The following is a 16,241-nucleotide window of genomic DNA, read 5'->3' as shown; positions in this document are numbered from 1 at the left end:
TAAACCCAACTCACTTGTATGTCATGGCATCACATCCCCGATGTCATACTCCTCTTTGAGGACAAAAAACAAAATAACAACCTTCCCTATCAGACCTCAAAGCATTGTATTTAATATATATATATGTATACATATATATATATATCAGGATAATGGGAATAGCACTAGAATTGGAGTCAATACACTCAAAGGGCAACAAAAATGTGCATACCCTTTGATCCAGCAATACCACTACTGGGTCTATACCCTGAAGAGATGATGAAAAAAAGGTAAAAAAAATCACTTGTACAAAAATATTCATAGTAGCTCTGTTTGTGGTGGCAAAGAATTGGAAATCAAGTCGCTCTCCTTCAATTGGGGAATGGCTTAGCAAACTGTGGTATATGTATGTTATGGAACACTATTGTTCTATTAGAAACCAGGAGGGATGGGAATCCAGGGAAGCCTAGAGTGATTTGCACGAACTGATGCTGAGCAGGATGAGCAAAACCAGAAAAACACTGTACACCCCAACAGAAACATGGGGGTAATGATGAATCTTGACGGACATGCTCATTCCATCAGTGCAACCATCAAGGACAATTTGGGGCTGTCTGCAACGCAGAATACCATCTGTATCCAGATAAAGAACCATGGACTTTGAACAAAGACCAAGGACTATTACCTTAAATTTAGGAAAAAAACTGCTATCTTATTGTCTGATCTTGCTATCTCTTATACTTTGTTTCTTCCTTAAGGATGTGATTTCTCTCTCATCACACTCAATTTGGATCAATGTATACCATGGAAACAATGTAAAGGCTGACAAATTGCCTTCTGTGGGGAGTGGGGGAGGGAAGTAAGATGGGGGGGAAATTATAAAACTCAAAATAAATAAAATCTTAAAAAATAAAAAATAAAATGTCATTGCAAAAAAAAATTGGAGTCAAGAGAACTGGGTTAAAATCTGTTAACACGGGGCAGCTAGGTGGCACAATGGATAGAGCATCGGACCTGGAGTCAGGAGTACATGAGTCCAAATATGGCCTCAGACAATAATTATCTAGCTGTGTGGTCTTGGGCAAGCCACTTAACCCCACTGCCTTGCAAAAAAAAGAAGAAAAAACTAAAAAAAAAATATCTGTTACATGAATGATACTGAATTCACTTCTTCGAGACTGCTTTTCCTCATCAGTTAAGGAGAAAGTCCCATGAATCTGGGGTCCCTTCCAACTTCTAAGGTTCACTAAATTCACATTCTAGCACAGCCCCTCCCCCACCCCAGCTCCTTGAGGTCAAGAATCTTGTCTTTTATAAAGCCCCAGTACTCTGCACATCACTAGCATTCCATAAATGTTTGTTTTTAAGATATTACTGAGTAACTGAGAAATACCCCTAAAAGAGACATTAAATATATATGTCCAAGAAATGTCCCTTAAAGAGGCATATGTGTGTGTGTGTGTAAAAATAGTTGGTTCTTGTTATCAAAGACCAAAATGACATCACTGTGTTAGTGATGAATTAGTATATATCTCCAAGAAATGCCCCTAAAAGATATATGTGTGTGCGTGTGTAAAACAATGCACATGTGTCCATATACAGACACATATGTATTCAGTCATAAAGGCCAAGATCCATGAGGCAATAAAAGCAAAGATTAGAAAATCTGAACAGAATGAAATCCCAACGGAGCCCTCAAAAATAAAATACGATTTCTTTCCCGCCATTCCCCAAGCGGCCCGGACAGGCTGCTGAGCGGCCGGGCGAAGGTCCAGGCGCAGGTCCAGGCGCCCCGTCACCGGCTCCGGCGGTCCCCTCGTTTCGGCCCCTTCCCAAGCCTCTCCTTCTTCTGGGCGAGGCCGCCATTTCCTTCTCCGGCTCACTTTACAGCTGAGGAAACTGAGGCACGCGTGGGGAGGCGGCTCGGCCGGGCGGCGGCCTCGGGTCCCGCCGTGCCCCTGGCTCCGCTCCCGCCTCTGGGGTTCATCCGGGTCCGGCTCTGGCTCGGTCACGTGGGCGCCCGGGCCTGGACGGGGCGGGCCCTATGACTCAGTTTCCTGCTCTGTAACCCCGAGGTCAGCTCCCTTCCCGCCCTCCGCAGTCGCGAACAGCTCTGCGCCTGCGCGCCAAAACGAAACCGCTCCGGCCCCGCCGCCTCCGGAGTCCGGCGGAAGCGGCCGGGGGGAGGGGCCGGCCTCGGGAGCCGCTCCGGGCCGGGAGGGGAAGCCGCGGCCCTCCCTCGCGCCCCGCCGACCCCAGGCATGAGCCGGGGCTCGCCCGACGCCAGGCTGCGCACCGCCTCGCGGCGCCGCCGGAAGTGACGCGCGCCGGGCGGGCGGGCCCGCGCGTCCCGTCGGGCCTTGCGGCGGCGGGAAGATGGCGGCGGCGGGAGCGTTGGAGAAGAGTTTCGTGGAGCTGTGCGGCGCCGAGCGGGAGACACAGCGGCGCTTCCGGGACTTCACCGTCTACAGCTCCGGTACTCGGCGAGCGGGCCTCGAGGCTCCGGCCTCCCCTTCCCGCCCCCCCCGGGTCGCCGGCCCCGGCCCGGCCCCCGGCCCTGCCGGCGGCGCTCCCCTCCCCGGGCTTGTCAGCGCGCCCGAGGCCCAGGCACCGCCCCGCTCCGAGCGGCGGGGCCCCGCCCGTGAAAGGGGAGCCGGCCCGAGGGACGAGGGCGCCCGCGGCTCGGGCGTCTGCCCCCGGAGCGGCGGCGGGCTTCCCGGGCCCGCAGTCTCCCGCGTTCCCGGCTCCGAGGCCCCGCCCACCTCCCTCTGTCCCGCGGCCCCGCCCACCCGCCTCTGTCCTGAGGCCCCTCCCCCCTTCCCCTTCCCCCAGGCCCGCCCACCCCTCATTCTCTAGTTGGAGCTTCCCCCACTCCTCGCGTTTCCGCGTTTAAAGCCCTCCCACCCATAGGCTCTGTACTAGGGAACCTTCTGTGTTCCGAGGCCCCTCAGTGCTTCGGGGCCCTGCCATCCCCTGGCCCAGCCTCGGGGCCCTGCCATCCCCTGGCCCAGCCTCGGGGCCCTGCCATCCCCTGGCCCAGCCTTCTCCCCCTCTGACAGCCTGTGTTCTTCGGGGCCCTGCCATCCCCTGGCCCTGCCATCCCACGTCCTAGCCTCGGGGCCCTGCCATCCCCTGTCCTAGCCTTCTCCCCCCCCGCAGCCTCTGTTCTTCGGGGCCCTGCCATCCCCTGTCCCAGCCTTCTCCCCCTCCGACAGCCTGTGTTCTTCGGGGCCCTGCCATCCCCTGTCCCAGCCTTCTCCCCCTCCGACAGCCTGTGTTCTTCGGGGCCCTGCCATCCCCTGTCCTAGCCTTCTCCCCCCCCCCCCCCCGACAGCCTGTGTTCTTCGGGGCCCTGCTATCCCCTGTCCCAGCCTTCTCCCCCTCTGACAGCCTGTGTTCTTCGGGGCCCTGCTATCCCCTGTCCTAGCCTTCCCCCCCCCCCCCCCCGACAGCCTGTGTTCTTCGGGGCCCTGCCATCCCCTGGCCCAGCCTTCTCCCCCTCCGACAGCCTGTGTTCTTCGGGGCCCTGCTATCCCCTGTCCTAGCCTTCTCCCCCCGACAGCCTGTGTTCTTCAGGGCCCTGCCATCCCCTGTCCCAGCCTTCTCCCCCCCCGACAGCCTGTGTTCTTCGGGGCCCTGCCATCCCCTGTCCTAGCCTTCTCCCCCCTGACAGCCTGTGTTCTAAGGACCCTCCCAGCTGCTGACATTCTGTGTTCCAAGGACCCTCCAACTTTGACAGTTTTTATTCTAAAGCCCTTCCTACCTTCAACCTTCCAGCTCTAACATTCTCTGTTCTAAAGCCCCGTCTAGCTCTCATATTCTAGGTTCTAAACCCCTCCCAGCTCTAACATTCTGTGCTCCAAGGTTGCTTTCAACTCTTTAAGTTTTACACTCCTTTCTGATATTCCCTTTGCAGAACTTGGAGGTTTAACAGGAACCGTGAAATATGTTGAGAGTGCTGGTGGCTTCTACTATTTGGAAAGCAGCAAGTTGTTCTCTGTCACCAGAAATAGATTCATTCATTGGTGAGTGCTATGGAAAGAAGGAGATCTAGCCCACCTACTCTTGGATGATGGAGTGACCTTATCTCAAGTGAATAATAGTTTTTGAGAATGGGAAGAGCCTTTATAAAAAGGAAAAAAAATCTGATTTCTGGGTTATATGGAGAACAAGTGTAGCAAGGAGAAATTCTTGATTTGAATTTTGACTTATTACTTTGCTGACTCACTACCTGTGACTCTGGTCATGTTATTTAACATCCCTGGACCTCAATTTCCACATCTGTTAAATGAGGGTGTTGAACTATATAACTTCTATTGAATAAATTGAATTATAAGTTTATGATCTCAGGCAGTTAAAAAATTAAAATGGCCAACGTTAAAACATATTGTATTATACAGTAGCACATACAAAAAATACAGAGTTCAGATAAGAAATTGATTTGCCCTCACTGAGTTTACAGTCTAATAGGAACATAAGAAAAATGTCATCAAAGTATTCCGTGGTAAATACATTAGCTCCACTCTGCAAAGTGCTAAGTGAGATGAGAGGGTGAAGATCACTCTGGGCCAGGTCTTGATCAGGGAAAAATTCCTGAAGAAAGTCATCAAATGAAGTTGTAGGGTGGGTGATAATCAATACATAAAGAAGGAAAGACATTCCTTGTATGAGGAATAGCTTGTAAAGCCATTAAGATATGAAAGCATCAGGAGTAGCTAGGTGGTGCAGTGGATAGAGCACCAGCTCTGGAGTCAAGAGGACTTGAGTTCAAATCCAGCATCAGACACAAGTAATTACTTAGCTGTGTGACCTTGGGCAAGTCACTTAACCCCATTGCCTTACAAAAATAAAAAAAAAGATATGAAAGCATTATGTTTTTGGAGATAGAATAAAAATTAAGAGTCTAGCTGGGGGTATGAATAGAGGCACATATCACAGAAATCTGGAAAGATTGTGAAAGACCTTGAATATCAAACAGGAAAATTTGAGTTTGATCTTATAGGCAGTATGTGAAGCCTTGAAAGATTTGTGAGCAGGTCTTTTGTAAAGGGTAGCCTTTAGAAGCAGAGGAAATGTTATCTCTGAGAGGAGCCCTAGGGAAATCCGTGAACACTTTTTAGTTCTGGCTTTGTCATTATATGCACAGCATCTAGCTTGTATGTAAAGTACCTCCTCTTTTTGCTAGTTGATTTTTGTTTTAACTCAACCAATGAGCATAAACACAAACTACAAAGCAAAATTCTTAGAACACAAATGATTGCACCTTATGCCTGAGACTTGAAGCAACCATACGCTTTTTTAATTTACTACTTGTCAGAACAAAGGGAATTTTTCTGTTTTCAATTTGACAAGGTAGAGCCAGCATCATTTTAGATAAACAGAGTTTAGATGTAGTTTAATTTCTTCACTTAGGTAGTAGTACTCAGTGTGTATGTATATGTTCAGCTTTATGCTTTATTCTGTATCCTTTAATTTACAAATTTCTATATTTCTTTAAATTCTTATTTTTGTTACTTAGGATACAGAATATTCGATGATATTCATGTTCATTTAGCCATTCCCCATTCATTGTGACTTTACTGTCAGTCTGCTGGAAGTCATTTCTGAATCAAATGCAGTTTCTACATCAGTCAAATGGAGACAGTAAAAGGAGAGAGATGTTTCATCATCAATAATCATAATTTATGTTATATCTTAAGATTTCCATAGCATTTTCTACCAATAATTCTGTTTAGTTGTTAACATAAGTAGAATAATTCCATTCTTCAGTAAAGATGGAACAGGTTCATAGAATAGAGGGGTTAACTGAGTGTTAGATTTAAGCTGATGACCTTCAGTTCCAAATCCATGGAGAAATTTGCTGACCTGTTTTAGAATAAAGTTGAGAGGATAGTTCCTACCTTTTTTATAGAAACAGAATTTGGGGGATTCTTTTTCTTTTTTTTGAAGGGAAAGGACTCACTGAAAATGTTGAGAAGATAGCAGATTGTGAGGTTTGGAGAAAGACTTTTAGATGGGATAACTGGACACAAGAGACTTTCAGTAAATTTCAGGGAGTAGAGGGGATAAGTTGAAGAGCAATCAAGGGAACATCAAGAGAGAATCTGAATTTTCTGATGCAAAATAAGGGAATCCACTAATCCACTCAGAAGAGGGTAAGGTACAAAATAAGTGTAAGAGAAGGTCACTTTAGGAGAGTCCTGGGGTTGCAGGGTTCCAGGAAGACAGCCAAGACCTAAGAGGCTAGAGCTAGAAAATAGACCAAAGTATTTTGCAGGAGACTAGAGAAGCAAAGGCAGACATTGGTGATGGGTCAGAATTGGCAAGTAAATTATATCAGAAAGTCAAAAAACATAGAGATCATTACTTAGGGAAAATGTTGTATAGTTTACCTGTTATGATGGATAAAATATGGGTATACGGGCTGTTGCCAGGATTTTTAATGGGGATTAAATTTAGCTCTTCAATTAACCTTTGACCAAAGGATTCTGTCTTAGGTAGAAAGAGAGAGGACAGGTGATAAATTTGAAACTTTAACTTTTTAGTGCCATTCTTAAAATTTCAAATCTCTTTGCCAACTGATGTGCAAGTCCTATTTTGGAAGTAGCAAGAAAGAACCAAACAGCTTTATCAGATTAGAATTATTTTTACATGTTGAAAGGCTATTAAATTCTTTAACTACTTACTATAATAAAGATGAAAAACGAGGACAATAGATGAAGCCTCAGAAATTAGTGGTGGATCACTAAGACTTGAGGGAATTGCCTTTGTTTGATATTATATTGCTGGTTCATATGATCAGTATCATGAAAACAAACTCCAAGGCAACAGTCAGTTTTTCCATCACATTAAATTTCATCATTTCTTGCTGTCTCACTTCAGGGTCTGTTCCTACATATCACTCTTCCTGATCACCCCAGTTGTTAATAACCTGCTACACTCCCACAATTATTATTGTGTTTATTTTGTACCTGCAGATTTGTGTCCCCAGTATTCCACCTCTTGTAGAAGGTAAATTTTTTTTGAGGACAAGAGCTGTATACTTTTTTCCTTTTTTCTCTCTAGTGCCTAATACAGTGCTTTATAATACCTAACATTGGCCTAACATGTTTTGGGGGTTTTTTTTGTTTGTTTTTGCAAGGCAAATGGGGTTAAAGTCACACAGCTAGGTAATTATTAAGTGTCTGAGGTCGAATTTGAACTCAGGTCCTCCTCACTCCAGGGCCAGTGCTCTATCTACTATGCCACCTAGCCACCCCTTTGCATAGAATCTTAAGGTTTGTAAAGTGCTATGCAAATATTAATTATTCTCACAACAACCCTGGGAGGTAAATGCTTTTATTATCCTTATTTTACAAATAAGGACACTGAGGCAAACAAGTTGAGTGAATTGTCCCATAGCTAGTAAATGTCTGAGGCAGGATTTAAGCTTAGCTCTTCCTGATTCCAAGTCTAGCAAACTATCCTTGAAAGCTAGCTGCCTAGCTTCAAGTAAATAAAACTTGAAAATATTTTCATTTTGTGGGGATTTATTCAGTATTCGATTTTATATTGTTCTCTGCATTATAAATTCAAATGTAATTTTGTAATTTAGAGCTCTTGGATTGGGGATGTAACATTAGTCTAATGTCTTTTATCTAGATTCTCAAATGGGGGGGTTTTTGCATATAAGTATAAACTTGATAACCACCAGGAAATATCTCTCCCTCTCTCTCAACAGGGTCACCTCAGGCGATACTTTGGAGCTGGTGGAGGAGTCTCTGGACTTAAATCTTCTGAATAATGCTATTCGCCTCAAATTCCAAAATTGTAACGTCTTACCTGGAGGTGTTCATGTTTCTGAGACTCATAATCATGTGATCATAATGATTTTAACCAATCATACAGTACACAGGTTAATTCTGCCTCACCCTTCCCGAATGTACAGGAGTGTAAGTTTAAGTCATGTTTCCAGAATGATCATCATTGTCACTAACTCATGACCCCTCTTTAGTTAACCTTTGGAGCTTAGACTATTATCCCCTTGAATTGTGAGCAAACTTGATCTCCTTACTGGAGCTGTAATTACCAGATATGTATAAATATTTAAAGATCTCACGAAAAAATTTTTCCTTTTAGATAACCCATTTTTATTTTGAAAGGACTGAATGGTAGTATCAGTGATTTTTTTTATTTATACATGAATTGTTATTTTGCAGGAGTTGATAACTGAAAATCAAATGCAGTCAATATTCACTGATATTGGAAAAGTTGATTTTAGGGATCCTTGCAACTATCAGTTGATTCCTACAGTTCCTGGCCTGGCACCCAATTCTACCACTTCAGTAGCCTGGCTTAGCAGTGAGGGGGAAGCAATGTTTGCTCTGCCTTCGGCTTCTGGGGGATTATTTGTCCTTAAACTACCTCCTCATGATGTACCTGGTAAGATGGAAACCTGCCATACATTTTATGACTGTATCATATTAAGGGGAAAGGGGGGGTGGTCCACATCTTGTTCTGCCTCCTTCCTCAAGGGAAGGAACTCCTTCTGCATTCCTCACAGAGTTTCATTGGTTTAGCTCAAATCTATAGCCAATATTAACTTGATTTTTTAATTTGTAACTTAGCCCATTACAAGTCCAGAAGTCCCATGAGGGGTACACATATTAGATACTTGATAAATGGTTTCGGTTTTGTTACAAAAATGGCTTTGGTTTCTGCTCTCAGAAAAAAAGTAATGTGCTTTTCCAAATTAGACCCTGTCAGTGGGTCATTTTGTTGAACTTCAATGTATGTTTTTGGTCAGTCATCATGAGAAATCTTTTTAATGAGTTCTCCTTAGTGACAATATAGCCCAAGATTCTCTTTTCACTATTGGAATCTTTTACTCTTAAGAGGAACCTTAGAAATATTTTATTTCTTTTGGTTTTCTAGGTGTTGTATCAGTTGTAGAATTGAAACAGAGTTCAGTAATGCAACGTTTGCTTACAGGCTGGATGCCAACCGCTATCAGGTTAGTAGTAGTTTGCAAAGAAGTCAAAAGTGTTCTGGTCTAATTTATGCCTTGGCCTAGATTTTTTTTTTAATTTATTTTTTATTAAAGATATTATTTGAGTTTTACAGTTTCCCCCCCCATCTTACTTCCCTCCCCCCCCCCCACAGAAAGCAATCTGTCAGTCTTTACTTTGTTTCCATGTTGTACATTGATCCAAATTGAGTGTGATGAGAGAGAAATCATATCCTTAAGGAAGAGCTAAGAAGTCTAAGAGGGAACAAGATCAGACAATAAGATATCTGGTTTTTTTCCCTAAATTAAAGGGAATAGTCCTTGAATTGTGTTCAGACTCCATGGCTCTTTCTCTGGATACAGATGGCACTTTCCTTTGCAGACAGCCCAAAATTGTTACCCATTGTTGCACTGATGAAATGAGCAAGTCCATCAAGGTTGAACATCACTCCCATTTTGCTGTTAGGGTATACAGTGTTTTTCTTGTTCTGCTCATCTCACTCAGCAGCAGTTCATGCAGATCCCTCCAGGCTTCCCTGAAATCCCATCCCTCCTGGTTTGTTTGTTTTTTTTTAGGTTTTTGCAAGGCAAATGGGTTTAAGTGGCTTGCCCAATGCCACACAACTAGGTAATTATTAAGTGTCTGAGACCGGATTTGAACCCAGGTACTGACTCCAGAGCCAGTGCTCTATCCACTGCACCACCTAGCCACCCCTCCTCCTAGTTTCTACTAGAACAATAGTGTTCATGACATACATATACCACAGTTTGCTAAGCCATTCCCCAGTTGAAGGACATTTACTTGATTTCCAATTCTTTGCCACCACAAACAGGGCTGCTATAAATATTTTTGTACAAGTGATGTTTTCACCCTTTTTCATCATCTCTTCAGGGTACAGACCTAGTAGTGGTATTGCTGGGTCAAAGGGTATGCACATTTTTGTTGCCCTTTGGGCATAATTCCAAATAGCTCTCCAGAAAGGTTGGATCTTGGCCTAGATTTTTTTAAAAGGCACAAAAACTCTTTATTTATAGGATTTGATACCTTCTAGTAAAGAACGTTATACTCTACAGTATCTGCTAAGTGCTTTATAATTGATGGTATTAAATAATATTCTAATGAGGAAAACTTTGCAGCATTATGAGTATGGTAAAAGCAAATGCCAAAAATCTAATCATGGTTCATTTTTGAATTTCTGATACATTCCTCCCAGCACCCATTCTATCCAGTACTTTTCATGGAATGGAATCATATACCCAAACATCCTCTTAATTTGTGTGTGTGTGTGTATGTGTGTATCATTAACTCTGTAAATCCAATTTTCATCTAGAATTATTAGTAAAAAAGTGCTTGTTTCTTAGAGAAGATTAGCATATGAGAAAAATGCTTATAGAATAGAACCTTTTCCTATTATAAGTCATTATGTTGATTTGGGTCAAATACAAATATACAGTACAAACTTAATATGAGTCCAGAGTTAGCATATGTAACTGGTAATAATCTTATCCCAGAACAGTAATTTCAGAGTGCTTCAACAGTTGGTAAACTAATGCTGCTGCTGCTCTTGGTCAAAAGTAAATGAAAATCTCAAAAACTTTGTCTTGCGTGAATCTTTTAAATAGACTGCTCTCTGCCTCTGCTATAGGTTTGTGTTCTTATGTTTTTAGGGGAGACCAGAGCCCATCTGACCGCCCTGTAAGTCTCTCTGTCCACTGTGTAGAGCACGATGCCTTCATCTTTGCACTTTGCCAGGATCACAAGCTCCGGATGTGGTCTTACAAGGTATAGAACCAAATAATTTTTGATTTTGGGTCCATTCTCATTCTTAAGCTTATCGTTGAAGTGTGACTGATGAAGGATTAAAGCTGATTAATGTTGATTTGAAAAACAGATCAGAAATCTTGGAAATCCTGACTTCATCAAGAGATTTGTTTTCATACATTTCAGTTTATACTTAAGACTTCTAAAACAAAACATGAACAGATTATAGTTATAGTAATAGATTTTGGTAAAATTTAAACTGAGAAATTAAAACCTATAAAAGCATTATCATAAAAATAGCACAGCGACCTTATTTTTAGGTTTTGCAAAATTGAAGAAAAGTTTCACCATACCCTTTTATATAAATAAAATCTAACAAGTTGTTCAAATAAATGCTGATAGTAAGTTTTGTGTTATTGTACTCAAATTGAACATTTACGAAATGAAAGAAAGAAAGGGAGGGCATCTTTAACAAATTTTTTATATCTCTTATCTTTCCATCTTGAACAGGACCAGATGTGCCTGATGGTAGCTGACATGCTAGAATATGTGCCTGTAAATAAAGACCTGAGACTGGCAGCTGGGACTGGCCACAAATTGCGCCTTGCCTATTCCCCTTCCATGGGACTCTGCCTGGGTGTCTACATGCATGCTCCAAAACGGGGGCAGGTATATATACTGATTAGCATTTTCTTTAGCTTTACATGAGTATTTTGGAGTCACTTTATAGAGTGGATTTTTTTGTCTTTTGAAAGCCTAATCTCATTAATTTACCTCACTGAATATTTCATGTATAAACTAATTATCATTTGTGAGATGCCAGCAATTACTGCAGGAACATCAAAATAAACAGATTTTGAAGAATAGAAATAGGAAAATGGGGCTGGGTAGAGGAGGTTTTGCTTTTAAATCACTGTGGGCAGGAGGGAGTTAGCTGGAGACAAAAGAGGAAGAATAGAAACTAAAGAAGTCATGAGAAAGGGTCACCTGCTCCCAAGAGCTTTCTTCATTTATCAGAAAAGGCTTGTTGCTAGAATGAGGAGCCCCGCTATGGTCATTGTGTATGGAAAAAAGATAGGGAAGTACTTGGGGATGTATCCTGGGACAAATATGAGTCCTGAATAGATTTTTCCACAAGAGCATTTCTTCTTACAAGTCATTCTCATAGTTAAGCTTTTTTCTGAGCAAATGAATTTACAAAAACATTTCCCAGGGACTGCGGTAAGACCTGGAGATAGAAATACAAGTAAGATTGAGGCCCTCGGGCCCCCCTCCCCCCAGAACCTTTCATTCTAGAAGGGTAAGTCAACAGAAAGGGAAATGGTAGCCAGGGAAGAAGATTTGATCTGGAGAGTTATAGGGACAGTAAATTGATCCATACAGTAATCATGTAGTCACACTTTCCAAAAGCAATTGATTTCAGTACTGTGCCCAGAACTAGAGGTAAAAAGCAGGTTGGGGTAAAAAACAAATTAGGCCACTGGACAGTATACAGATGACTAGGTGAAGACTCCCTTGTTTTCTTCATTTTAAAGAAAATAGCACTGACGCTAATGATTTGCTGTGAAATTTCAAATTGTTTCCAATACTGCTTTGTGGTTCAAAACAAGAATTTTTAAAAGTAAAAAATAGTTTCTAAACTCTATACTTCGTTGCCAATTGTTCTATTTAAAGCATTGTTTGGTTATCCTACCTAAAAATTTGTTTTTCAACAGTTCTGCGTTTTCCAGTTGGTGAGCACTGAAAATAACCGCTACAATCTGGATCATATTTCTTCATTATTCACATCTCAGGTAGGTTCCCATGGTAAAAATTCCTTTTTATAAACTGAAGTGGTCAAGACCACAAAGCAAAACTTAAAGCTATCAAGTAAGATTTCATTGCACATTTGAATGAAAGCCTTTTCTGAATTCTGCCACAGGTCAATGTGGTCATATCCTTCCAGTTTTTGATGCATTTCCCTTTTCTCTTCTTTTTTTTCCATAGGAGACACTGATTGACTTTACCTTAACATCCACTGATATCTGGGCATTATGGCATGATGTGGAGAACCAAACAATTGTGAAATACATCAATTTTGAACAGTAAGAGTTATTTTCCTCTTTATGACACTACCCTGCTCAAAGCAGATCCATCCATGAAAAACAGGATAACTTATGATTTGTCACTGTCATTTTATGAAGGATATGACTGAGTTTGACCATTTTCTTAGAATTCTCAAGTACTTGAATAAACATCTTGTGTTTTGGTCTGTAAACATAAATAACTTATGCTTCTAGGTTTTAAGGGAGAAAAGGAAAATAACTTTATTTTTTGTGAGTAATATGTTATTTCTGGAACATACTTCAGTTCTGGGTTCATTGCTCCCAGGCTAAGACCATTGTTAGACATATTTTTTTTAAATAAGCTTTCCTTCCCTTTCTGAGTAGGAATAATGGCATCATAAATTTTGTGCTATCTACAGGATGACCAAAGTTGGACTGGATGGTCCCCAAGAGGTCCTTCCAATTTAAACTTTCAGGATGGAAGGAACAGGGGTTTCTTTAGCCTGACAGCACTGAGGCATGAGAATGGAAGGACAGAGGGGTTTGGAACTGAACCTCCTGGAAACTTACTGAGAGTATTCCAGGTGAAACTCTGTAGAGAATTGGGTGGGTAGTGGATTCCTCCTTGTTTTGGGTGGTCATTGTTGCCAAACTGACAGAGATGTTCTTGATCAGTAATGTTGCAGGACAGTGGAACCCAGTTTTCATGCATTCTCTGCCAGAGGAAGAAATCAATATCAGAGATGACCAAGACCCAAGAGTAAGTGGTACCCAACTACAGTCACATCTTAAGGAATAAGCACTGACTAACTTTGTGCATGGGCTTCAGATGGAAATCCCACTCAGTTAGCTCTTTTAGTGCTTGGGGCTCTCAGAGAACCTAGGGAGGAGCTCAAAAGCAGCAGGAGTAGTAGCAGAGCTTTGGAGCCCTGACTCATGACTTCCAAACTGTTTGGCATTGGATTCACTTCTGCATTGGATTCACTTCTCTAGCCTTTATCTGTCAAATGCCCTGCCTAACCCTCAAGGGTCAAATGAGAGTCAAAAAAACAGTTTTTCACGTGGAAGTTATTGGTTTTATGGTTGGTGGTGGTGTTGGGAAAAAGAAGTGAATCCAGAAGACTGGAGACTAGAAAAAAGGGCCAATTATTCTGCATGATTTATCCAGGGCCCCCAGAATTCCAGTCCAAACCCCTGTCTGATTCCATTTCTAATGTAAGAACAATCTTACCAGAACCCTGGTAGTCATAGTTGGAAACATGAACATAAGAAGTTTTCCATATTACAGTAATAAAAATTTTACCATATAATTGCCTTGAAGCACTATATGAATGTTAGCCAAAATTAATTACCATCATTTATCTATAAAGTGGGGCTAATAGCATATGGCAAATTGGCCCAAGAGGTTGGTTTAAGAATCAGAAAAGATCATCTAGAATATCTAGAGAAAATCATTTCAAAACCATAAGGAGTACACAGATGTAAATTATAATTGAGCCACAGTGCAGCAATGCATAGTCTAAGAAGGCATTTTCTAATAGATTTTCAGTAGAATTGAGGGGTCATTATATGGGGGTTACAACTTTTCCACTCCCCTCCTCCAACCCCACAGTCTATTTGCAGCTACATTTCTTGCAGCAAAGCCATCAAGAATTAACTTCATCAGGGGTGGCTAGGTGGCACAGTGGATAGAGCAGTGGCCTTGGAGTCAGGAGTACCTGAGTTCAAATCCGGCCTCAGACACTTAATAATTACCTAGCCATGTGGCCTTGGGCAAGTCACTTAACCCCATTACCTTGAAAAATCTAAAAAAAAAAAATTAGCTTCATCTAGTTGAAGGAAACTTCATTTCACTTTGTAGAGATTAGAGAACTACTTTCCTAGTCAAATGTAGAAACAATTTCCATACTGTTTGGAGTAAATGAAAATGTAGGAGTTTGCACACTTTTTTTTAAAAGAAATTTCTCAGGTTCTGTTTACAATCACTTTTCATTTGGCTCTGCTGACTTCACTTTTTGTTCCTACAGGAGACATATCTAGAGAGTCTCTTCACTCCTGGACGATTCACAAATGCTGCTATTTTCAAAGCTTTACAGGTTAGCAAGAAATTGGTCCAGATTTGATATTAATATTTTTGTGCTTTAATGAAAGAAACAGTAAGATTAATGTACTTTGTATTTGTTAATCATAGTGCACTCATGTGGAAGGAAATACTCACAGTTGCAATGTAAAGGACAACTATTTTTTCAGTTCAATTCAACAAACATTTATTACGTACTTACTATGAGCAAGGCCCTAGGGATACGAACACAAGATCAGCAAACAGTTCCTATGCTCAAGGAGCTTACACTCTCCTAGGGAGATAACATATAAATGGCTAAGACAATACAAGATAACTTGAGGAGGGAGAAAGCATTAATAACTAGGGTATCAGGAAAAGCAGACAGGGAGCCCTTTGAAAATTGCTAAGGATGCCAAGAGGTGAATATGAGAAAGCTCTGAGGGCCAGTTTTTGCAGAGGGAGGAGAAAAAATGGTGAGCTAGACCAGTTTGAGTTGGGCAGACATACAGTGAGAGGGAGTGGTGTGAAATGAGTCTAGAAAGATAGGTTAAAGCCAGCTTGACCATAGAGGGATTTCAATATCAATCTGAGAAATTAGTAGTTTTTCCTAGAAGCACTAGGGATATTTTTGAGCAGGGGAGTGGCATGGTCCAGACTATTCTTTAGAACAGATGAAGATGGGATGGAGAAATCAAGGACTGAGAGCAGATAACCTAGTTAGGAGACTATTGCTGAAGTCCAAGAGAGGGGTTATGAGGACCTGAATTAGGGTGATGGGTATCTGTATAAGTGGGAAAAAATGTAAGAAATGGTTTGGAGGCAGGATCAATAAGGCCTAGTAACTGATTGGCTGTAGAAGGTAAGGGAGAAGTAAGAACCAAATAGGATGTCAGTCTTAAAGATTGGTGACAGAAGTAGGAGGAAAGAGCTTTAGTAAAACTTCTCACTTTTTGGTGAAGGAATTCCTTATGAGGCATATGTCCCAAGTTCCTGCCAGTGTTTCCTGACTGATACCATAAGATATCTCCCTTCAGTGTGAAAATGCTGGCTGAGCATTCCATAGAACTTTCACTTTTGGAAGAAGTACTGATATCACCTGGACTGGTTTTTTAGTTGTTAATATCTCATTGGAAATTTGAGTTTCCACTGGTTGAGGAAAATCTTAGGCACAAGGATTATTTTTAATACAAGAATTCTTCACCCTAAGATGTTTCATTGGAGATTTTCATAAATAAGTTTTCCTGGTAGAATTGAGGTAGGGTCATAAACAGAACACAACAGCAGTGATTTCCATTCTAATTTCCCTCAAAGAGCAGAAATCTCTTCTAATCCTTCTGACTAGGGGATCATACACTTGATGTACCAGTGTACATCAAGAGGCACAGAAAACCCCCATTTTACAAGATT

The 16,241-nt window shown here is 41.8% G+C and overlaps 1 protein-coding gene across 1 annotated transcript in view; it reads left to right on the top strand.

Moving 5' to 3' along the window:
- Window positions 1-2,300: 2,300 nt before the first annotated feature.
- Window positions 2,301-16,241, top strand: part of NUP160 (nucleoporin 160) — a 47,204-nt gene continuing 33,263 nt past the window's right edge. The window contains exons 1-11 of the mRNA XM_074230653.1: window positions 2,301-2,455; window positions 3,896-4,004; window positions 7,700-7,910; window positions 8,178-8,400; window positions 8,893-8,971; window positions 10,634-10,748; window positions 11,238-11,396; window positions 12,443-12,520; window positions 12,714-12,811; window positions 13,448-13,532; window positions 14,800-14,868. Coding sequence (XP_074086754.1) covers window positions 2,356-2,455; window positions 3,896-4,004; window positions 7,700-7,910; window positions 8,178-8,400; window positions 8,893-8,971; window positions 10,634-10,748; window positions 11,238-11,396; window positions 12,443-12,520; window positions 12,714-12,811; window positions 13,448-13,532; window positions 14,800-14,868 — 1,326 coding nt within the window. The 5' untranslated portion in view covers window positions 2,301-2,355. The remainder of the gene's footprint in view (window positions 2,456-3,895; window positions 4,005-7,699; window positions 7,911-8,177; window positions 8,401-8,892; window positions 8,972-10,633; window positions 10,749-11,237; window positions 11,397-12,442; window positions 12,521-12,713; window positions 12,812-13,447; window positions 13,533-14,799; window positions 14,869-16,241) is intronic.

The sequence above is a fragment of the Macrotis lagotis genome, chromosome 3 (assembly GCF_037893015.1).
Source record: "Macrotis lagotis isolate mMagLag1 chromosome 3, bilby.v1.9.chrom.fasta, whole genome shotgun sequence".
Taxonomy (NCBI): Eukaryota; Metazoa; Chordata; class Mammalia; order Peramelemorphia; family Peramelidae; genus Macrotis; species Macrotis lagotis.
Note: the sequence above shows the minus strand (reverse complement) of the source record. Positions and strands in the feature narration are given on the sequence as shown.